This window comes from Oculina patagonica, chromosome 12 (genome assembly GCF_052425735.1).
Source record: "Oculina patagonica isolate OP01 chromosome 12, crgOcupat, whole genome shotgun sequence".
In the NCBI taxonomy this organism is placed as follows: Eukaryota; Metazoa; Cnidaria; class Anthozoa; order Scleractinia; family Oculinidae; genus Oculina; species Oculina patagonica.
Window position 1 is genome coordinate 166395 of NC_135769.1, and position 22866 is coordinate 189260.

The 22866-nt window shown below is 40.0% G+C and overlaps 4 protein-coding genes across 4 annotated transcripts; 3 read left to right on the forward strand and 1 right to left on the reverse strand.

Annotated features, from left to right (window-relative positions):
• Positions 1-168: 168 nt before the first annotated feature.
• Positions 169-8782, forward strand: LOC144633356 (endoplasmic reticulum-Golgi intermediate compartment protein 2-like). The gene is made up of 15 exons (XM_078492237.1): positions 169-483; positions 1323-1431; positions 1944-1990; positions 2161-2231; positions 2352-2392; positions 2928-3023; positions 3335-3436; positions 3610-3665; positions 3873-3971; positions 4465-4493; positions 4586-4657; positions 4762-4804; positions 4976-5095; positions 5350-5426; positions 7161-8782. The coding sequence occupies exons 1-15, from the start codon at positions 366-368 to the stop codon at positions 7344-7346; spliced, it is 1266 nt and encodes a 421-aa protein (XP_078348363.1). The 5' UTR covers positions 169-365; the 3' UTR covers positions 7347-8782.
• Positions 8783-8788: 6 nt separating this feature from the next.
• Positions 8789-14357, reverse strand: LOC144633358 (SUMO-conjugating enzyme UBC9-like). The gene is made up of 7 exons (XM_078492239.1): positions 14196-14357; positions 13970-14033; positions 13730-13749; positions 13105-13177; positions 12735-12844; positions 11967-12046; positions 8789-9593 (listed from the first exon to the last, which is right to left on the reverse strand). The coding sequence occupies exons 1-7, from the start codon at positions 14277-14279 to the stop codon at positions 9521-9523; spliced, it is 504 nt and encodes a 167-aa protein (XP_078348365.1). The 5' UTR covers positions 14280-14357; the 3' UTR covers positions 8789-9520.
• On the forward strand, positions 14330-18563 carry LOC144633357 (ribosomal RNA small subunit methyltransferase H-like). Its single transcript, XM_078492238.1, has 3 exons — positions 14330-14506; positions 14986-15439; positions 17671-18563. Exons 1-3 carry the CDS (start codon positions 14348-14350, stop codon positions 18219-18221), a joined length of 1164 nt encoding a protein of 387 aa, XP_078348364.1. The 5' UTR covers positions 14330-14347; the 3' UTR covers positions 18222-18563.
• A 919-nt stretch (positions 18564-19482) lies between these two features.
• Positions 19483-22573, forward strand: LOC144633144 (uncharacterized). The gene is made up of 2 exons (XM_078491944.1): positions 19483-20218; positions 21667-22573. Exon 2 carries the CDS (start codon positions 21797-21799, stop codon positions 22469-22471), a length of 675 nt encoding a protein of 224 aa, XP_078348070.1. The 5' UTR covers positions 19483-20218; positions 21667-21796; the 3' UTR covers positions 22472-22573.
• The last annotated feature ends 293 nt before the right edge of the window (positions 22574-22866 follow it).

A 22866-nucleotide genomic window follows, 5' to 3' on the forward strand; every position in this document is an offset into this window, starting at 1 on the left:
TGTCGTAAATAAACGCTTTGTTACCTTGTTTAGCAATATCCCTTGATATTTTTTTGTTTGTTTGTTTGTTTACTTTTTTAGTTATTGTTTGTTTTGGCTTCCTTCTTACTCCACGTTCTTCAGTTGTCAGTCCAGGACAAGGATACTGATTTTACAAAATATAGTGCCTGCCTTGCATCATGGGACTTCTCTTACTGCGCATGGTCACACGTGGATTTTCAACATGGCGTCTTGTGATTGCAGGGAAATAATATTGTTATTTTGACTGGTTATTGGCTCTCCAATCTTAAATTTTAAAACAAAACATCGAAAACGATCGCAGTGAAAATCAATATTAATTTATAAATCAAGTTATTAAGTGCATCATGCGTCGAGTTGGCGCGTTAAGAAATCGGAAACAAACGCTTAAAGTTTTGAAAGAACTTGACGCTTTCCCGAAAGTCCCAGAAAATTATCAACAAACTTCCGCTAGCGGTGGTTCTGGTGAGTTGACTTCTGTTATCTTCCTTCTATCTGTATCATTCGATATTGCTTTTTAGCTGAGGTTATATTAGTTTAATTATATTTATTTTGTTGAAAGGAATCATCGCTAACTGCTGTACATCTATACAAGCTTAGCTCATTAATTTATGCTTCGATAAGCAAGCTTTAATATACATACTTATGTTCTTGTATTTTCTCGTTGTCAAGGCCATCATAAAATTGTGTTTGTACTAATTTCTTATTCTTTTGCCAATTTTCTGGTGGTAATGTAAACTGAATAGGAAATATAGGTATTGCATCCTTTACGTTTTGACATATTTATGCCTTGAATAATATAATTAAAAAATAACGTTGACATTATAATTAATTTTAAACTTCAGCTTTTTATCTTCTCCATAATTTTAAAGAGTGGATTTTAAGCTCAGGGCCTTAGTTTTAAAGGTGCTATGTACACTGGTATAGTAAAATAGTTTATCACCTTAGCATATCACAAAACAAATCTTGTTTCCCTTTAGATCAATCTGCTGCTTATGCATGTACCAATGAGAGTCTTCTCTGAACTATAGTGGAATCCCGATTGCTCGAACCTCCGGATAACTCAGCCAAAAGTCATTTACCTCTCTTAGTCCAACAATGTAATTTTACCCCCAAGTTGTCAAATTCCCAGACTTCTCAAACCAATTTTTGTTTCCCTTGGTAGGTTCAAGAAATTGGGATTTCACTGTAGTCAGTTTCATTATTATTAGCATGCCCAAAGACAACATCAAAATTTCATTTTCTCTTTACCTTGTTATTTGGAAGCCACTAAATTTCATATTTTCTTGCCTTTCTTTTTACAGTCTCCATCCTTATTTTTGTATTTATTGGAATTCTTGTGGTGTCGGAGTTCTGGTACTACAGAGCAGTGGAAACCAAATATGATTATGAAGTAGACACAGATGCTGATAGGTATGTTTACAAGTTACATGGCTTCAATCAAAATACAATATCCCCTTACAATCTTAGTACCTTATCCAGCAGAAGGGTGGCAAGAATTTAAAAAAAAATTTATCAAATCAGAATGTTGTTTGATGTGCTTTAAATTCTCCGAACTAACATTTGAATGGAAACGATGACAAACAATGCAGAGAATTAAACTTGCAAATCTCACTTGCACCCATGACAGATTGAATTGCAAATCTCACTTGCACCCGTATGACTAGCATTGAATAAATTCAATCGTGGAAGATGGTGAATTGATTTATTTCATCCTTTAAGTTTGCCAGCAAGTTTGAAGTTTACATGAAGCTACATGTGTACCCCATACATGACCATGTGTTTCAAATGCAAACTAATGCAAATTTACCATAGTAAATGTACTTGATAACTTAAATGTTTTATTGTGCTGATGAAATAGTTATTTACATTCCTGTATGCATGTATGAATTAACACATTTTTTATAATTTTTATCTTTTGACAGTAAACTTCAAATCAATGTTGATCTTACCGTAGCAATGAAATGTGAAAGTGAGTGACTGTTATATTAAGGATAATCTTTAAACAATATATTTTATGAGTTCTAATTATTGAAAACTCTATCATTAGTTGAACAAAGTGAATTTTTTGTTTGAGTAACTACAGCTGTACTACCATTTACTTATCTATAATATTTAATTTATCTTCTTTAAATGTTTCAGATATAGGAGCAGATGTCCTAGATTTATCTGGCACGACATTAGAATTAGGAGACAAACTGAAATTAGAACCAGTAAGTTTTTATCAACAAATTTATTATAAATATATGTCTGTTTTAGTAAGAGTAAATTTATGTTAAGGAAATGTTGCTGTAACTGAAGGATTAATCCAGTGATTTAATTTTATTTGACAGAGCTATTTTGAATTAACCTCTGAACAAAGTTCTTGGTTAAGGTAAGTACATTTTACAAATTTATAAATTTATTAAAAATAGTTACATTTGCTTACCTCTGGTAACTGATTTAGCACAAGTGTTAAATTATGGGGCCAAGCATTCAAATATAAGAAACAAACACCGTGTTACAAATTAAAGTTGGCTATTTAGAAGCATGGCCGAGGAGTTGAACTCGAATCTTCCATAAAACAACTCATGGTAGTGGTCAGAATGGGACTTGAAGCCAGGACCTCTGGCTATTTACAAGTCCGGCACCCTAACCACTCCACGCTGCCTTCTCAACATATAAAGAAAGGTATCATTTGTGCATAAATACATGTGTTGATTATTGTCTTTTTGTATGCAATATCTGCGGCCCGCGAGGATTTTTTTTATTTATAACTGCAAGTCTGTTCAAGCCTACTGTAGCTTGTCATCAAGCTATGTACATAATAAATTATTGCACAGTGTCTGTGATAAGGATACCAGTTTCCCTCCTTGGATATTACCATTATTTCTAATAATTTATATATGTTTTTTGATATTATCTTTTAGCATGTTCAGACAAATGCATGCTTTTATGGAAGGATATAGGGCACTGAAGATCCTTGAAGAGTTTAAAGGTGATTTACCCACCTACATGCCTAAAAGGTCAGTAAACTACTCGAAGCTATTTTAGCAGCTTCAAAATATGATGTAATTTTTACTTTTTAATCAATCAATCAATCAATCAAACTTTATTTATCGAGGGTAACACGTAATAGTTTGTCAAGTAAGTTAATAATAAATCATTCTTTCCACAAGATGCAGTAAGGGGCCATGTACTTTTCAAAATTTTGGAAATTATTTTAAGGTCTTGAGCAAGTTATAATTTCAGCAAACTAAACATATCCAAGTTATGACTCCCACATTGCAAGGTGACTGATAATGTTTTTTTTTTTCAACTTCCTGGTACTCTGCAGAGAGGATGAGGGAAAACAAGAGAAGCCTTTTGATGCTTGTCGGGTTCATGGCTCCTTTGAGGTTAACAAAGTGGCTGGTAATTTTCATATCACTGCTGGCAAGTAAGTACAGCATCACACTTGTTAAAGTTGTTTGCCCTACATGTATGACTAAGTGGTAAATATTTCTTACAAAGTAACCAAATTGATATCAAGACCTGTTCACATTTATTATTCTAATTTAAAATTTGTTTTTTATATTCAATCTTTTCTTTTTTTCTACTTTTTACCTTCAGGTCTATTTATCATCCCAGAGGACATGCCCATTTAAGTGCTATGGTTCCCTCTGATGGTAAGCTTTTTGGTTGCCGTCTAATGTTGTTTATTATTTTTTTTATTATTATTCGATAATTTTATTCTCTCATTAAATTAAATCCAGTGGCCTTTTTTATTTACAAGTTACTCGAGAGAGCACATGTTTACATGTATTCCTTTACTCACTTGTTACTCCGTCACATGTGTAGTCTCATGTTAATCATGCCTTCATATCTATCCACAGCGTTTAACTATTCTCACAGAATTGACGTCTTATCCTTTGGTCACTGGGTGCCTGGCTATGTAAATCCTCTTGATGGAGACATTGTTACCACTGACAAAAGTAAGTCAACATTAACAAAGATTGTGATAGGAAGCTACTAACAGAACACTTGAGAGAGCAAGAGAAACTTGTTAGTGTGGTTTATAATTTATGTGTGAAGCTTGTAAATGTCTGTGTTGGAAATGTCTGTGTTACACATTCTAGTTATAAATTAAGTTTATTTTACATGCCAGTCTTCTATGTTTTATAAAAGAAATGTTAAAAAATTATGAACTTTTCTTGGGTTGGTTTTTGTGCAAGTTATACATCAATTAGAGCAGAATTATGTGTTTTACAATGTAAATATACCGAACCGCCGGGCGGGGGGGGGGCGCGGGGGCGCGCGGGCGCCGCAGAGGGCGGGGGGCGGGGCCGGGGGGCGCGGCGGGGGGGGGGGGGGGGGGGGGGGGAGGGGGGGGGGGGCGCAAGAAAAACGTAATCATTGAATACACTCTTTGACTACCATCTTATTGTTTCCACTCATTTAGCATATCTTGTTTTTCTTTACCTTCAGACTTACAGATGTACCAATATTACATTCAGGTTGGTTTGTTGTTTGAAATTGAGTGCAAACTGATTGAGGACCTGTGTGTCTTTTTTATTTATTAATTATTTCCTTTTTTATGGTTCCACAGATAGTACCAACAACAATTAAATCACTTAATGGCCGCGAAACAAGAACAAACCAATACTCAGTCACACAAAGGGTAAGTCAGTCAGTACAATTTGTTAACAAATCTAAACAGGAATAACAAAATGATCCCCCAATAATACACCCACGTTCATTTAAAATGATTCATTTCTCTTTCAGATCCGTGAAATAAACCATGATGCTGGAAGCCATGGAATTTCTGGTGAGAATAATTATCTACAGTCATATCATGCAACTTGAAACCTAACCCTAACACTACCCCTCTTCTCCATTACTTGGAGTAATTTCTAATCATTATTTGACATTAATGTTATAGAAGTGGCTAGATAAACACATTAAAAGTATTTTGATATTTTTGTTTTATTTTTGCTAGGAATTTTCTTCAAGTATGACATGTCGTCAATAATGGTGCGAGTTGAAAGCCGCCACAGATCGTTCTGGGGTTTCTTGGTGCGTCTGTGTGGTATTGTTGGAGGAATTTTTGCAACATCAGGTAAAATTCTATTATCACTTACTCAAATGTTGTTTAGTTAATTTGCATGTGGTCAGTTTCATTGCCTGACCGTCCCTCTTCTTCCCTTGCTATTGGCACTCAGTCACTGGCAGTGTTTTGACCTCCTTAATTCCTGTTGAACATTCCAAAAATTTACAAGTACATTGTGCATGTTTTACTCATTGTTTGAGAATACTTAGAGTAGAGTTCATTGTTTATGATTGAAAATTAGTTTTACTTTCTTTCTGTTCCAGGCATGCTGCATTCCTTCATCGGATTCTTGTTTGATGTATTAACTTGTCAGTTTCAGTGGAACAAAAAAGATGAAAAAGTGAGTTTTAGTCATGATGCTATAAACTTCATGGATGTCGTGAATTGAGTGCAAGTCTGACCAACAATTGTTTCTTCATATTGTGTTACTACCATACACCATGGAGCGGCAGGGAGAGAGGGGGAAGAGGAGGGGATTACCACGGAGTACAAATGGATACATAGGAATTGCAGTAGCCTGCGTTGCAGAGGAACCAAACCCCGGTATAGGCCGTCTGCGAATCAAAGCACAAAAGCTTGTTCCGGCCCCTCGTGTGTTACCAAGGATTTCTATAATAACCTCTGATTAGCTCTTGAATAGGGCCATTCTTTTGTGTGCCGTGATTGGTCGAATGGATCTTGTATTAAACACGAAAGTTACGCTTTTGATGAATAACAGACACATAATAAACTTGCAGCGATCACGGCAGATCAGTGAGAATTAGCCTTTGAAGCGGTAAAAAAGCAACCGGTAACAATAATAACCACAACAAGCAAACACAACTGACAAGCAAAAAGGTCATGGTAGAAATGTTAATAATCTACATTTGTCTTGTGGTGAAAGAATGTCACACAACGAACATCCGTCATCTGTGATGAGAAGCAACACACAGGTCTTGCAACACAATAAACAGCTGAACCCGGCATTACAAATGCAGAATGCAAGTAGTCGACATCTTCACGGAAAATTTAAGATCAGAGCGTATATTTCGTGAGCTCAAAAAATATCTTGCAAACATGAATGTTCCAAGACTAACCGCAATAGTAAAATTTATTTAACATATGACAGATTTAAAACAGAGGTGTCAAAATATAAAAACGAAAAGCCGTGCAGACTATGACCTATACACATTTGCTATTAAAGCGACAGTCTTATGGCTCTACTCAACTTAAAACACCTCCAAATAATATAGCGTACAGCATAAAGTGCCCTTTCTAAACAAGTGAAAAGCGAAATAAATTGGATGACCAATTCCACAGAACGGCAAATATAAAAATTATATGACAAGAACATCTCACTGTAACTGGTATCTGGTATTCATCGAACGCGTAACTATGGTTTCACAAGATCCACTCGACCAATTATGGTGCACGAAAGAACAGCCCTATTCAAGAGCCAATCAGAGATTATTATAGAAATCCCTGGTAACACGCGGGGAGCCGGAACAAGCTTTTGTGCTTTGATTCGCAGACGGACTATACCAGGGTTTTGTTCGTCTGCAACGCAGGCTAGAATTGCAGTGGCAGCCTGGAAAATGCCAGAGTGGACTAGCAATCCTATCAATCATCCAATATAATATTAGTTTAAATCACTGGCAAGCCACTTGGCTCTCACAACAAAATTTGAATTGGAAAAAAAAAACATCAATTAGATCATGTTGCATGTAGATTGCAATCATGACAGTTCAACTCACTGAACAAAGTACTAAAATAACTCAACTGCTCATTGTTGATTGGCTAACGACAAAACGGTAGTGTTTGCTATTCTCTCTGTGGCTGACAATCAATGAACCTATTTTCTGTGCACAATGTGCCCCATGAAGAGTGCCTTTCTTTGACAGAGATGATTGGGCAAATCCTCTCCCGGAGTGGATTAGCCAGTTCCTGTGATGCACCATGATCTGAGTGATCTCAGATTGCTGATCCTGATCAGGAATCAGGAACATCTAAAGAAATGCACCCACAGAAAACCTTTCAAATTCATTGATGGGGTGTAAAGTTATTGAAATAACTTGTTGTTGTTGTTATCTTTCAGCCCCTTACAATGTCAGATATCTCTCCAGAAACAACTGTGGTCCAACCAAATGGTTTACCTCCTCAACAAACTGACCTAAGTCAAGACCCTGTTGTCAGTTTCTCTACTGACGGAGTCAACTCAGGAGTCAACATTATTCCACCAGGCAGTGTTGTTCTTGAAGATCAATCAGCAGTGATAACATAAATTTATTTATACAGACTGCTTTTAATTCCCTTAACGCAGTTTAGAAGTTTGAGAATGGTTTGATAAAAAGACAGTTCATAATCATTAATTTTGACGTAGAAATTCTGGTTGATTAAAAAGTCTGATCCTTCAACATTAGTCAGCTTTGGATTGTCTTGCTACTTGTAGAAGACGAGAGGAAGAGTACTAATCATACCAAAAGGTGGCATAATAATTATTTATTAAATTAATAGCTGTCCAACCAGACATCATCACAAATTTTATGCAGTGAGATTTAATTCGACAGAAAAATTTCCAGTGGAAGGCCTAAGAACTTCAACCCCCCCCCCCCAAAAAAAAAGAAGGAAATATGAGATTTTGGAGGGGGGAGGTGCTTTCTGATGGATTTTGGATTCAACAACATATATGGAAAACAGTTTGAGGGTTCTAAGCAACAAGTGGACATTTAGGTTTTCAACATTTTAACTTTAAAACATATCAATTTGATGTAGAACACAATACAGATTGAAACTGTAGCATAACTGCAGCAGGTGAGCAAGACAGAAATTAAATAAATATTGAACAAAATAAAAGAATAGATCTAACATCAAGTTTGTAGACTTTTGTATGGATTACATGCCCAATCATGCAAAGGTTCAGTGTTAAGTAAATTATATAAGGTTTCAATCCTTTTCCTTTCAAACCTTTTGGCGCAAATCTAATTTTTATGTGCTACATGAATTTCTAGATGTAGATAATGGTTTTATGTTTACTGGGTGGATTTCTAAAAAGTGAAATTAAATATAATTTGTTGTCACCAAGAAACAATTTTATGGTCAAAAATACACCTCAAACCATTACCATCTTCACTCCTGGCACCAACAGACTGCCTGATTATTATACATTAAGTCTAACCTATGCAGGTAAATCTTACAGAACTTTGTAAATCATTGTGTTCTGCAAGTACATGTTACACTGTGCTGTATGCAAAGAGATCTTAACTCGATTGTGATCAGTATTTAGGGCCAGGTCTAGGAGTGCAACAAGAACAAAAACACATTTTTGAGAAATAACTTTATTAATATGGTAATACTAAAAAGGACATTTCCTTGGTTTCTTCAGATCTTACAAATAATTGTTTGGCACAAAGGTTTAACCTAGCAGGCTTACCCAATGGCTTAAAACAATGAGTCATGAAAATACCCACCATAACAATTTAAATTTTGTATTAAAGAACCTCTTTCTGTGTGTGCACACTTAGATGCTATGGTATAATTTACTGAAGATAGTAAAAACAGTGACAAACTAAGTACAAAGTAAACTTCAACAAGGTAGAAAATAATAATTGATATTATTTTATTTAATAATTTCAAAGTTATGGAGTTACATGTACATTAGCTCTCTTTTGTTTGAGTTTCTTAAACTGACAGTTAATAAACTTATCCAAAGAAGTCTGATTTTCTTGTGTTTGGTTTCTGCCTGGTTAGTAGAATAGTAGAAAATTGACATTCAGGGTTTTTTGAATCCAGTCCTGATCTGACATTCTCTGTGTCACACAATGCTGTGCCTGTGACACTGAAGTGCTACATGTCACAGAGAAGGCCATGCTAGACTACTGTTTGTGTAAGTTACATGTTAAAGTTAATATTGTGCCGCGGGCTTCACTAGAGTACATGTATTAATCTTAATGTAACACCACATTCTTGGAAGACCCTTGGAACTAACATTAAAACATTAAATCTATGGTAAACAGTTGGGGAATTTAATGGCAAGTAACAACCACATAATTGAGTTAGAAGCAGGGGAAAGCTGAATTCCAAGAAGAAAAAGCAAAACTTCCAAAAAACGAAAAGTACGTGCACATTACACTTACTCTGACTATTGCATCATGCAGCTTTGTATGTACACCAAGTCTTGTCAATTATAAAAATATTATTATATTAAATAAATTAAGCACAGTATCTTACAGAACCAGATTTTTTTCACACACAGATTGGCTAATTTTGAAACAGTATAACTACATTGTACTAAGCAGTTAATATCCAAAGTGGGATCATTAAATAACTTGCAGCTACTTCATACAGGTTGCTTATGCTTCATACACACACAGTTCATATTATCTGCTGCTATTATCTCTACCTCTATCCCCACAATAGTTTTTGAATAATTATTTATTTCTAATATTGTTTTCAATTCTATCCAAGGCCATTTGGGGCCATTTCTTTTGCTTGCTTTTTAACTCTTTCCTCATATTCCATCCGACTTTGACTACAACAGATAGAAAGTTAAGAGTTATCAGAAAAGGAAAGCATTGTCAACTCTACACTTTGTTCCCTGGAGGGGGCAGTACTTTACACCTAACATCAAACCAATAATATTGTAAACACCCTCGTGTACATGTTTATTGTACATTCAATGGGCATGTGATAAACTGAATTCCCAAAACCTCTTTTTTTCAAACTCCCAAAGATCTCTCAAATTAAAAATCTCGATGATTTGGTAAGTGCAGAATGCAATATGGAACAATTGAAAGTATGATGTTTTATATATGTTCGTGTTTATTTGCTTTATTTTACTTTCGGAAAAACTGTTCACAGGCTACTTGTATTCTCCCAGGTGTTCCACGCATCTGCAACGAACACACACTTGCAGATCTCCCAAAATGCGAAACATGAAACTGTGGGGGACGAGAATTAATTAATTAAGTACGGAGACTGCACCGACAAACACTCACGGACGAACAGCTAGGAATTGCCGGCCGCCAAAAATCCCGGTGCAAGTGCATACCTAAACGAGCGGGAAGTCAACGAAAAATTCAGCGCGCGAAGCGCAGGAAGCCACCGCAACACCAAAAGCGATGATGAAGTCCAGAAACACGTGACCTGCGACGGAGAGTACGGAGAGAGGGAACACGAGACAGCAGATGTGCCAGGACCGGGCGTGTACCCCCACCCCCACCCCCCCACAAGGAAAAAGAAGACACAAGGACGACAGCCCACCAAGGCCAAAAAACAATGACCCAAAAACCCGCCCCCGAGCCGACGAACGAGTGCGAGGAGGACTCCCTCGGCGGACGGGCGAGCAGACGGAGCCAGACACGCAGGGGAAAGTGCCCGCCCGGGAACGTCAGCGACGGCCTCGCCCGGGTGCGAGAGACCAGAATCACAAGCGCCCCAGCGCCCCCGCCCCCCGCTGCCCGACCCCGACCAAGACCGGAGGGGAGAGGACTCAACTAGGGGGGGGGGTGGGAGGCTTTGGGACAGAGAAGAGGAGAGAGGAGGAGGAGGGGGAGGGGGGGGGGGAGGGAGTGGGGGAGGAGGGGAAGGAGGAGGAGGAGGGAAGGGAGGCGGGGGAAGAGGGGAGAGGGGAGGGGGGGGAGGAGGGGGAGGGGGGGAGGGGGGGGGGGGGGGGAGAGGAGGGGGGAAGGGGGGGGAGAGGGGGAGGGGGGGAGAGGGGGGAGGGGGGGGGGAGGGGGAGAGGGGGGGGGGGGGGGGGGGGGAGGGGGGGGGGAGGGGGAAGGGGAGGGGGGGGGGAGGGGGGAGGACGGAGGGGAGGAGGGAGGGGAGAGGGGGAGTAGGAGGAGGGGAGGGGGGGGGGGGGGAAGGGGAGGGGGGAGAGAGGGGGAGGGGAGGGAGGGAGAGAAGGGAGAGGGAGGGGGGGGAGAGGGGAGGGGAAGAGGGAGAAGAGGGAAGGAGAGGAGGGGGGAGGAAGAGAAGAGGGGGAGAAGAAGCAGAGGGAGAGAGGAGAAAGTGGGAGGGAAGGGAGGAGGGAGAAGAGGAGGGAGAGAGGGGAGGGAGAGAAAGAAAAAGGAGGTGGAGGAGGGGAGAGAGAGGAAAGAGAGAAAGAGGGACAGACAGGAGGAACACAGGGGGAAGAAGGGTGGGACGAAAGAAAGAAAGGGGAGAGAGGGGAGGGAGGGAGGGGAGAGGGGGGAAGGAAAGAGGGAGAGGGAGACGAAAGAGAAGGAGGAGGAGAAGAGGGGGGAGAGGAGGGGAGGGGGGGAGAGGAGGAGGGAGAGGAGAGAGGGGGGGGGGGGGGGGAGGGAGAGGAAGGGGGGGAAAAAGAGAGAGAAAAAGAAAAGAGAGAGAGAGAAGGGGGGAAGGGGGAGAGAGGGAGGGAGAAGAGAAAGAGAGGAGGAAGAGGAAGGGGAAAGAGAAGAGAGGGGGGGGGAGAGAAAAGAGGGGGAGGGAGGGAGAAAAGAAGGAAAAGGGGGGGGAGGAAAAGGGAGAAGGGGGGGGAGGAGGAGAGAAAAGGAGGAGGAGGGGAAGAAGGAGAGAGGAGGAAGGGAGGGAGAGAGAGAGAAAAGAGGGGAGGGAGAAGAGGGAAAACGGGGAGGAGGGGGAAAAGGGAGAAGAGGACGAAACAGAGAAAAAAGAAGGAAAGAAGAAGCAGAAAGGGAGAAAGAAAAAGGGAGGGGGAAGGGAAGGAGAAAGAAGGAAGAGACAAAAAGAGAGACAGGAGAAAAACCCCCCCCCAGCGTAGGGAGGGGAGAAAGAAGAAAAAAAAATTAACATCAGATTAATGACTTCTAAAAATAAATTTCCTCGCCCCACACCTTTTTTTACTGGGAAAGAGCCGGACAGGATAACAGCATGTGTCCCATAATCTGGCAGGTCTAATGAGTGGTATTTTTAAACTCACCTATAAACTACGTAGGCTTCTGCCTGAGCTGGGTCCTGGAAATTAGGTTCACTAAGTAGCAGCTGAATACCAAGGAGCACCTGAAAAGGATTGTTTTAACAAATGTTCAGCAGGGTTGGAAATTAGTGCTTGCCCACTCGCCCAGGCGATTGTGAAAACGGTCTGGCAAGTACAAATCACGGATCACCCGCCCGGGTTGGCGAGTATGATTTTCATATCCAGAATAGATTATTCACAATAAGCGTTTCTTTTACTTTCCACTTCAAAATAATCTGCACTGTTCACAAGCCACTAGCTTACTAACATTTTCAAAATCTCCAACAAAGCTGCTTTTGCGTTCGTAAACATGATCAACATCCTTGTACTGAAAGTAATACCTCTGGTCATAAATACCGACTCTTCCACCAAGTGGCCAAACACGGGAAGATGGCTATTTCCCGATTTTCCCACCTCTTTCATACAATTTCTACACTTTGCTTGCAAACTACAGGAATTTAGGAATACGTATGAAATTGAAAACTGTGTTGAAGTAAGTGCGCTTGTGTTTTTATTGTGGAGTAAGGTCTATTTTTGGCGACTTTAATTTATCATTGAGGAAGAGGGGCTAAATGTTCTTTTTTTAAAGGAGGAGACTGGGCGAGTGAAAACTGATCTAAGCGAGTGCAGTTTGGAGGTCACTCGCCCAGATGGCAAGTGCTCTGAAACTTTAGTTTCCAACCCTGGTTCTACACAGGTGTGTTACCAAAACATTAAAAATTGAATTATTACCTCTTTGGTAGTGATTTGTGGCTTCCAGCCTTTGTTCTTGTCAATTAGCGACAAGGAAACTTTGCCAGAAGGAAACACATTTGGGTGTAAGATCACAGGATTAAACACACCTGAGAGAAAAGCAATAAGGACAAACAACTTTATTAAAAGTGTTGACACGTTTATTTAGCTTCACATCATAGCTTTAATAAGATCATGAACAAACAGCAAATTAAAGATGTTACAGAATTAATACATAACGTAACGCAGCACACAGATTTGTTGAGAATCATAAAAAACAGGCAACTGACCAGGTGGCTGTTTACATATACTTAAGCATAGCCAGACAGTTCTAATAAAATATGGATAGCTTGTGCTTACATGAACTTACAGTTAGGTGGTGAAAATGGATAGTCCTGGGGAAACGTCAGCTCCAACTTGTATAAACCTCCTTCCCAGATGGTCTGAGTGAAAATAATACATAGTGGGAAAATCAATCAATCAATCAATCAATCAATCATTTAATCATTCGATTAATAAATAAATAAAGGCACATGAGAATAGAAATATATAGATTTTATAAAGCAAAATTTTGAGAGTGGGATGTGGAGGAATAAAATCAACAACTAGACAGTCCTGCCGTGTTTGTTTAAGTTGACTATATGACATTATTAAAACAAGCAATGGTATATTGCAATTCCTGCATTTTGATTGGTAAACAGGCAATGGTATATGAGCTCATATACCATTGACCACAAATTTGGTAGCCAATACGCGTCAACGAAAATAAAAAATAATTGTTCCACAGCAGCTGAATACCCACAATTACATGTATTCCACTCGCGCTTGCTGGATATGAGATCGTTACAGCCAACTCGGCGCTAAGCGCCTCTTTGACTATCTACCATCTCATATCCAACGCGCGCTTGTGGAATAATTGTTAAGTATAAAAAAATGCCAGTATTTTAATATACACTTGGATGCATCCAGAAATTTGTGATAATTTTATTATTTACCTTTTTGGGTCCTGGGATGGCTATATGCAAGGAAAGAAATATCACTTTTATTAGCAACAAAAAATGGTTAGATCTAGACTTTATCGTCTAAATTTTATAAATTACCGGTAATTAATTTTGTAAGCTGCATGGCAGTTACATGTACATGTAGGCATAGTTAGTAACTATGTCAGTGTAGGTTGTTGCAGCAACAGGCAAGCTTAATTTAAAAAGCAAAATTGATTAAAATTATATAGTTACCACAATGCCAAGTTAACCAGTCCATTTCTTCATTGTCCTTCGTACCAGGATTTGCAATAAAATCCTAAATAGGAAATCAGAAAAGATCAATAATGACAGCTAAGTTGTCTCATGATTCAAGCACGCGCAAAATTTAAGAGGTTAGTAGCCCAGTTCTTGAAATAATTGTCAAAGATTGCAATGACAATCACCTAACAATACTTAAGGGAAAGAATGATTCATCAACCTTAGGATGACTGTGTTTCCAGGCTTTATACTCTTCTTTTAGCCTTTCCACCGGATCCACAAAATGTGCTCTGGCCGCCGCCATTTTGAAAGAAGGCGCGCTTGAATCCGCAATGCTATTGGTCAGTCGTTTCACATAAATGACAAAAGAAAATGGCGGCGAGTTCTTTGTCGTCGTTTTGCGCGAGAAGTCTCTTTATACTTCCTTCTCAGAAATTGCGATTCTTCTGTACTCAAGGTGATTCACACACCGTTCATGTTCCTGTGATGCTGAAGGAATGTCTTAGTTTTCTTGCCCCTCGTGATGGACAAGTAAGTCGTGACATTTGTTTCGCTGCGGGTTACAGGTTTCATCGCGTATTCCGGTCTTTTACGATTAATCTCCTTTTTTATCGCGCAACCTCGTATTCGTCAAAAAGGGGAATCAAGTTACCTTTTTGGCACTTATTCTATCAAATTTTAAAGTCGACGTTAAGGCACTTTAAAGAATTAAGCTTATATTTATATAGTTACGTGGCATGATTACAGAACCTAACTGGAAAATCAAGAGAATATGATATTTGTTTACGTCACAGACGGGTGCAGAAAAATCTTTGGAAAATAATATATCCAATCCAATCTCTGCTTTTTTCTTGGCCTGCAGTACTTTTCCGTTTAACACATGCAGCATGTGTTAAATTTCAGTCAGGCTTCAGTCAGCCCTTTTCCGGTATGATACAGTAAAGAGTCCGCTTTCTGAGATGAGAAATCTGAGGTTAGAAAAGACTTAACTGTTTAACGTACTATTGCAGGTTTTTATAGATGCAACATTTGGCTCTGGTGGACATACTGCAGCACTCCTTTCAAGTGCAAACTGCAAAGTCTATGCAATTGACAGAGATCCAAGTGCAGTAGAAATAGCAAACATTCTTTCAGAGAGACCTGAGTTTAAAGGAAGGTTGTTTCCCATTTTGGGAAAATTTAGTAATATCTACAAACTTCTCCAAAGCCAAGGGATTAAAAATGAGACTGTTGATGGAATGCTTCTTGACATTGGTGCCTCTAGTATTCAGTTTGATGATCCAGACAGGGGATTTTCATTTTACAAAGATGGTCCTTTGGATATGAGAATGGATGTAAGAAATGTTTCCAAGGGAAGAGAAGGTGACAAGAGGCTACTGATGACAGCAGCTGATGTGGTCAATTCTATCAATGAGACAGAGCTTACAGCTGTTTTAAGGCAATATGGACAAGAAAAGGAGGCTGGTTAGTGCTTATTAATGTATTAAAATGTTGACCCCAGATGGTACCCTTGAAATTTCTGTGAGGGTGTGCCACTCAGTTTTCCAAATACTGACCCATTCTCGTCCTCAGAGCTGCTTGTGCCTCTTTGCCAGCAGAGCCTGTGCACGAGAAACAAGTGGCTCTGGAGACACATAATTTGATTTGTTAGATTTTAACAAAAGGAGTTTCAAATCTAGCCAATCAAATCTACCATTTTAAACTCTCTTACAACAAAGGGATCTGGTTCAAAGGAGGGTTCATTTGATTGCCGGTTCCTTTTGCTAAAATCCAGCCAATCAACTCATGTGTCCCCAGAGCCCCTTGGCCACTTGTTTCTCGTGCACAGGCTCTGCCAGCTAAGAGAGACAAGTGGCTCTGGGGACGAGAATGAGACTGACCCTTCTTTGACCATATATGTCATTTTTGCATACCCATTTTCAGTCCAAGCTCCTAAACTCTATACTCATTTTCATTACTGATGGTTTGCATATCTAAGGTGGCAAATCTGCTTTGCTGTATTGAAGGGTAATTGTCAGTTAATTGACTTGGCCAGATGAAAATCTGTACATTTATGTCAATATGTACACTTTTGTTATACCCAATTTCAAACCAGAAGAAAATCCTATACCAGTTTCAGACCAGAATCTATGACCCATTTTCAGGCAGAAAAAAAACTCTCAAAACCATACCCTTTGAGAATGGGGTGGGGGGAGGAAGGGCACATACTTAAGTATATTACTTACACAGGGTACTATCCCCTGGGTATATATTATTGAACTCTTGCATACAATCATGTTCTCATTCAACACTGTACATTAAACACTGTTATGGGTATTGTTAGTACTCATGACATTTTCTCTCATCCTAAGAGCTTCACTTGTGTGTAATCTGAGTGCAAGGCGAGTCAGTTAAGTATGGTAGCTACTTTTAAATTGGGCATCATTTATGGACCGAATTGGTTTATGGATTTGCATTTTGTTAAATCCTCTTGGTTTACACTGTAATATCCCTTTTCATGGTTTACTTTTCTCATTTGCATCACAATAAAATTCGACATGGTTGAGAGGCAATTTCGGGCAGAAACTACTTACCGGTAAATGCCTGAAATTGCCACACATCCACAATGAATTACAAGTATACTGTAATACAAAAACGAAAACTAAAGGTAACTGTGAAAAGGCCTATTGTGTTAGTTGTTTTTTTTTTAACTCAAGGTGTCTGCCTGCCTACCTGACTGACTGACCGACCAACTGATTAAACCGCCAACCGGTTAGCTCAGTTGGTAGAGCGACGGACTACAGTGCGGGAGGTCTCGGGTTCGAGTCCCAGACCGGACCAACACTCAGGGTCTTAAAATAACTGAGGAGAATATGCTGCCTTTGCAATAACATCTACAAATGGTTAGATATTCTAGTCTTCTCGGATAAGGACGATAAACCGTAGGCCCCGTGTCCTGCATCTTCAGTGTTATGATCAGCAGGGGACGTAAAAGAACCCACATGCTTATCGTAAAGAGTAGGGCATGGAGTTCCCGGTGTTGTGGTCTGGTCTTTGCCCGTTGTATTGTGTTTACTGTGAAATGCTCGGAGATATTAGCTGTATAAGCTACTCTTCAAATCCGAGGGTAAACAAAGTGATGATGATGATGATGATGATGATGATCACCCACTGACTGACCACCGAATGACTGACTGACTGACCTACCCACCAACTGACTGTCTGACTGACCAACGTGATGACCGACCTACCAACTGACCAACCGACTGCAGATCAAAATTAATGATGATGCTGATTTCAACATAACAATGTTCCTTTCTCATCTTCGTGCATCTCCCTTTCTATGATTAAGGGGAATTGAATAAAATTGTTTTGACAATTTCTCCTAGGTGATGAGTTCCTTTATTCTCGTAACCTGTGTGCCTGGATTTCTATTGATATTACAAGGAAGAAATAACATAAAGTCAACTCTCTCTTAACGGACACGTCTATAAGACGGACACCTCTTTAAGAGGGACACCTAGTGTTGGTACCGTCCCTGCCGTATTTCAGTCATTTTACTGTAACTAAACTCCCTATTAGACGGACACCTCTCTAAGACGGACAGTTGAAGCCTGTCCCGTTAATGTTCGTTTTCGAGAGAGTTGACTGTACTAATCTCTTCCGGTTTTGTTTATCTATAACCTTGTTCTTTTGTTGTTGTTTTTGTTTTACAGTTCGCATATCCAGGGCTATTGTGCGAGCCCGTGGAAAGATGCCAATACTTTTCACGCGACAGTTAGCAGCCATTGTTACAGCAGCCGTGCGCTACAACCGAACCGACAGATTCTCCCGTCACCTCCACCCTGCGGCAAGGACGTTCCAAGCACTGCGCATACTCGTAAACGATGAACTAAATGAACTTCAGTGCGCCCTTACATCTGCGCGCAAACTGCTGCGTCCAGGTGGGCGCCTTGTAGTTATTTCATTTCACGCTTTAGAAGACTCGATTGTAAGACACTTCTTCAAAGAAACAAACTCCGAAGTGAGCTACCTACGATCAAGAACAAAAGTCGCGGGCAAGGCAAAGGCGAGCACGTGGCTTCCTCTTCATAAGAAGATTATATATCCAACAGACGAGGAAGTTTATCTTAATCCACGTTCACGATCAGCTAAACTACGAGCTGCAGCTAAAGCGGATAACTTAGTTCTAGATTTAACTGAGCTTACAAACTTACTGGACAAGAACCCAGGGCAAAATTTTTATAACGGTACAACGCCTGTCTGAACTAAATCGTCTTTTGTGTATTGAAAACTATTTTGCTTAGCACTTAAATGTATATTTCTTTCTTTTAGTTGTGGAATCGGGATCTCTGATATCTGTTAATGGGCGAAAGCATTTTATAAAATATATTTATGAGGAGTATAAAAAGAGCAAAACAACTCTTCACCAATTTTATATCAGTGGTACGTTTTGTCATTAATTTTAAAAAGGCAAAGTGTACAAAACTATGGGAGGGAGAGAAAACAAACGAAATCAAGAATTGAAAACAATTTATTTTATTAGAAATGTGTACATGGAATTCTGCGAAAGTTTTCAATTTATTCATTAAACTGTACAGTTTTGTAAGTATTCTCCACTGGGTTTTGCTCTATATTTTAGATAGTTCTAAACCATATTTCGCGGGCGCGAGGCCGAAAGGTTATGAAATCAAGATGCCCCTGGTTCAAATTCTCCACCCCGCTACTACGTTGATGTTTCCGCGGTAGTCCCGAGTTAAAAATCCTCGGCCGCGCTAAAAATAAGTTAAAAAAAGTCATTTACTTTCGTATTTGTAGTTTTAAATGCATTCCCCCCCCCCCAACCCACCTTCACCCCCCGGTTCTCTTTGTGCCGTGCCGGGATGAAGCAGAGCCCAACCTGTTCTCTCTCGTTTTTGCTTGGCCGATTGTGGCAGCAGCATCGGAAAAAATAAACCAGATAGTAATGCGAAAATGATAATAAAATAATGCAAACAAAATCTCGCTTATAAGCCCACCCCCCCCCCCCGGTTATTGTCCCATCTACCTAATAGCCAGGCTAGTACCTGTGGACAAAAAATAGATTCGATTATAAGTCCTCCCGGATAAACCCCCCCCCCCCCCCATATATTACTATATCAAGCACCCTCACTGTTCAAGTTTATTGCTATCAAGTTGTTATCTACGTGTACCAGTTAGTTTAATAATGATAGCAAAAAATGTTTCCGAAAAATAAACTTAGTTGCCGTTTAGTTGCGTTTCGGATACGTTCGTGTTGCTACAGTTTTGATTTTGTTCCAAATATTGAAGTGAAATTCGATGTCTTATGAATTTTTAATCCTCAACTAAAAATGTATTCAGATGAACACTGCTTTTGCTTATTTCGTAGCTTTTTTTATTCCGCTCATAACGCACCCCCCCCCCCTCCCCCGTTTACTTGTATTAGTTTATGGGCTTGTCCATCTTCGTTGTGTAAGGGCTTATATGCAGGATTTTACAGTATATCGGTCACAGTCTAACATAGGGCCTGTTTATATAGAGGAGAGTTGTCCCTGGTAGGAGGGTTACCCTCCATACCGAGCCACCCCGGGCGAGAGAGCTTTTCATACGTTTCTTTATAAATAGCTGCGAACTGTTTATATGAGAAATTGCAAAGTTGGCTCGGGGGACAGGGTGACCCTGGGTGGAGGGTCACTCGCTTTGAAGGTAGGGTGACCCTGGGGAGCGAGCCAACTTTTTTCCATATAAACAGTTTGGTTATTTTCGCCTCGCCTACCAGGGACAAGTTGACACATACAGAGCATGCGCAAACGCTGCAGTCGACCAAAACAAAATCGCAGATACATTGAAATCAACTGTCGGCGGTAAATTTGTCCAAAAAATGGTCGTGGTCGATGTTTCAGCGTTCCTTATTTAAAAAAGGCAGACATAATAGATGTTTCAAAACAACTCTCGCCAGTCTTTTGAACCGAGAGGGCCAAGTTTTAGCTCGGTCAACAGGGACAACTTTTTCATATAAACGCTCGGCAAAAGATAGCTCGGGGGAGAGGGTAGCCCTCCTACTAGGGACAACTCTCCTCCATATAAACAGGCCCATAGAAACTACTGAATAGATATGCAAATGAAGTGCCGAGTTTATTCATGCTAAGACTTTCGTGATTATTTTTCGGATCGGACATGACTTTACGTGTCAAAGTGCCCGCAGGTTAATACAGATCGAACATAAAAGGACGTTACACACAGATCAAGACTCAAAATACGAAGGTATATGCTTTAGCAACTTGATAAATATCACTAAAAACACATTCGATCTTGGTGATTTCGTTTAAACTCACAGCTCTTTCAGTCAGAAACCTTGCTAACTTTTAATGTCATGCTCTATATACTGCGCTAGCTGTTGGGGTCTGCAATGTTCACAACTCTACTCAGTTTAGGCATTTGACGTTCATAGATGAGTAGGTTCCTTTGAGGTTAGGGTTAGGGTTTGGGTTAGGTTTTAAAGAGGACCAAAGAGGATCAAAGAGACCTCAAAAACAAAGGGAAAATGATTATGCTGTGTCTACTGAAGAGTGGTTGACAATACCTGCTAACTCTCGCGCATTAAGGCTGGTTCTCGTATGATCGGCCCGATCGCAAGCAAAGTTTTTCAAGCGACCGCGGCGACAGAGACGATCAGGGCGATCATATAAGAACCAGCCTTTACGCGTGAGTCTCACGCGTGCGGATCCAAAATATCGATATCATGCATACAGGCGAATTTCTCACGCCTGACTGACAAATTCGAGACAAATCCAGATTTTTTACTCTTGAAACCCATTAAATGTAAATTCAGAAAAAATAAAAATGAGCATTCGGCATTTATAAAACGTCGCGCTTGGAAGAATTTTATTGAAACATAGAACCCTTTTAAACGTAACTCTTTTTAATATTTAGAATGATTTTATTTTTTAGCTGTACATTTTTAACATTTTATTGTAATTTGCCCTGAAAAACCATTTTTGGAGAGGTAAATAAAATCTTATCTTAAGGTAGTCAGAACATCTTCGCAACTTGAGCAATGCTCGGAAGTCGTCGGAACATCTTAATCCTCGGAAATCTCGTGAAATAGTCAGAACATCTTCAGAAAATGCGGAGATGGCAATCTCACGCCTTTGACTTTGGAAAAAGCTGGCAGGTATCGTTTGTCTTAAGATGCAATCGCGACGTTTCAGACTTCATACTGCTAGTCTTTATCAAGCGATAAGGCCAACTGGTTACGCGTAACCTTTAAAGGCACCCTTACAAGCATTAGTATTTTCTATTTTTTTATTGCATTAAAAGTCATAACATATTTACATACTTTACATCTGCTAATCTATGTACATTGATACTGTATTAATTTTACATTGCGCTGTTAATATTACAGAATACATAGTATCTCACATTTTAGATTTGCCTCCAGCAATAATTATATGATTAAAAAACAACCAATGTGACCTCTGAATAGTCTCTATCAGTTTCCAAGACAATTTTGAGGAGGTCATTGTTATCGCTATGGTAACAGATGTATGCAGTGATGATTCTGCTCAATTTGGTCATGAATAGTAGCAGGAGGAGAGAGAACTGGAATTCGGGTGCAAACGAGAAACGGGAAGATGGAGCTAAGCCTTTCGCGTTGTTCACAGTCCTCTCGATGAACTTGAACTTGTTTTTGTTTTTTTATGTCATTTCAGAAACGCCTGGCAAGATGGCCTATGCTATAGGTTGTGCAGTTGTAGCAACACTGCTGGCCATATTGTGGAGAAAATTGTGTACCAAGAGATTGACTTTCCAAAGCAGTACTCCCATGACAACGGACGTCCCATGGGCATTATGGAGAAATTCCTCAGACACGGTCATGACGTGGAAGGTAACGTTATTCTAGCCAACACTCTAGTTCTGAAGTCCAAGAAGCCAATCACAGGACCAGTTGTGAGAAAGGCAATGGAGCTGCTCATGAGGAGGCACCCCATGCTGCGCATGTACACCAAAAAGAACCAAGATGAAGATTACCATTTGCAGAAAATGGCCAGTGCTCATGTGGATCTACGCGAACTTGATACAACAGACTGGAGGACTGTTATGGAGGATAGTTTGTTGGAGAAATTTGATGGAGAAAATGGTCCCCTTTGGAGAGTGACATTCCTGCCCAATGCTAGATATGAGCCGGATACAGAAGGAGTCATCCCAGGGATGACATCATACCCTCGTGAGTGCATTTGCGTATTTGGCTTTCATCACATTGTCGTGGATGGACCATCCTATGCTAGAATGTTTGCAGAGTTCATGAAATATGTGAGTAAATTGATCAACAACAAGGAACCTGAAGTGACATCAATGCAAATGCTGCCGCCAATGGATCTATATATGGATGAAGTGATCCAACCCAAATGGTACCACCACCTCATGCCCTTTATATTGGAAATGCTATGCAGAATACCTGGATTCAATAAATTCATGATAGGCAAGATGATAGGAGCAGGCAATGCCTTTACCTGAAAACATGGTGTGGAAATCCAAAGAAATCCTCACATTCAACCAAGGACAAAAATTATTCCCGTAGAGTTTTCAAAGGTCGAGACATCACGTTTGCTGAAGATGTGCAAAAAACATCAAACCACTGTTCAGGGGGCTGTCCAGACAGCAGCTGGTGTTGCAATGGCTTCCATGCTGGAGGAGCAAGAGTGGGAAGTAGAGACCAATGTAGCAGTCAATGTCAGGCCCTTCCTTAAGACCAAAGTGCCAGATGACTATGCCGGAGCATACTTTCTTCCTATGCAATGTAAAAACATGGTCGTCTCATCACCTGATGCCAACAAATTCTGGAGCATGGCCAAGTACGCTTCCGATGACATTCATGCAAGGCTGAACAAGAAAGAGCCCATGAAAATGTG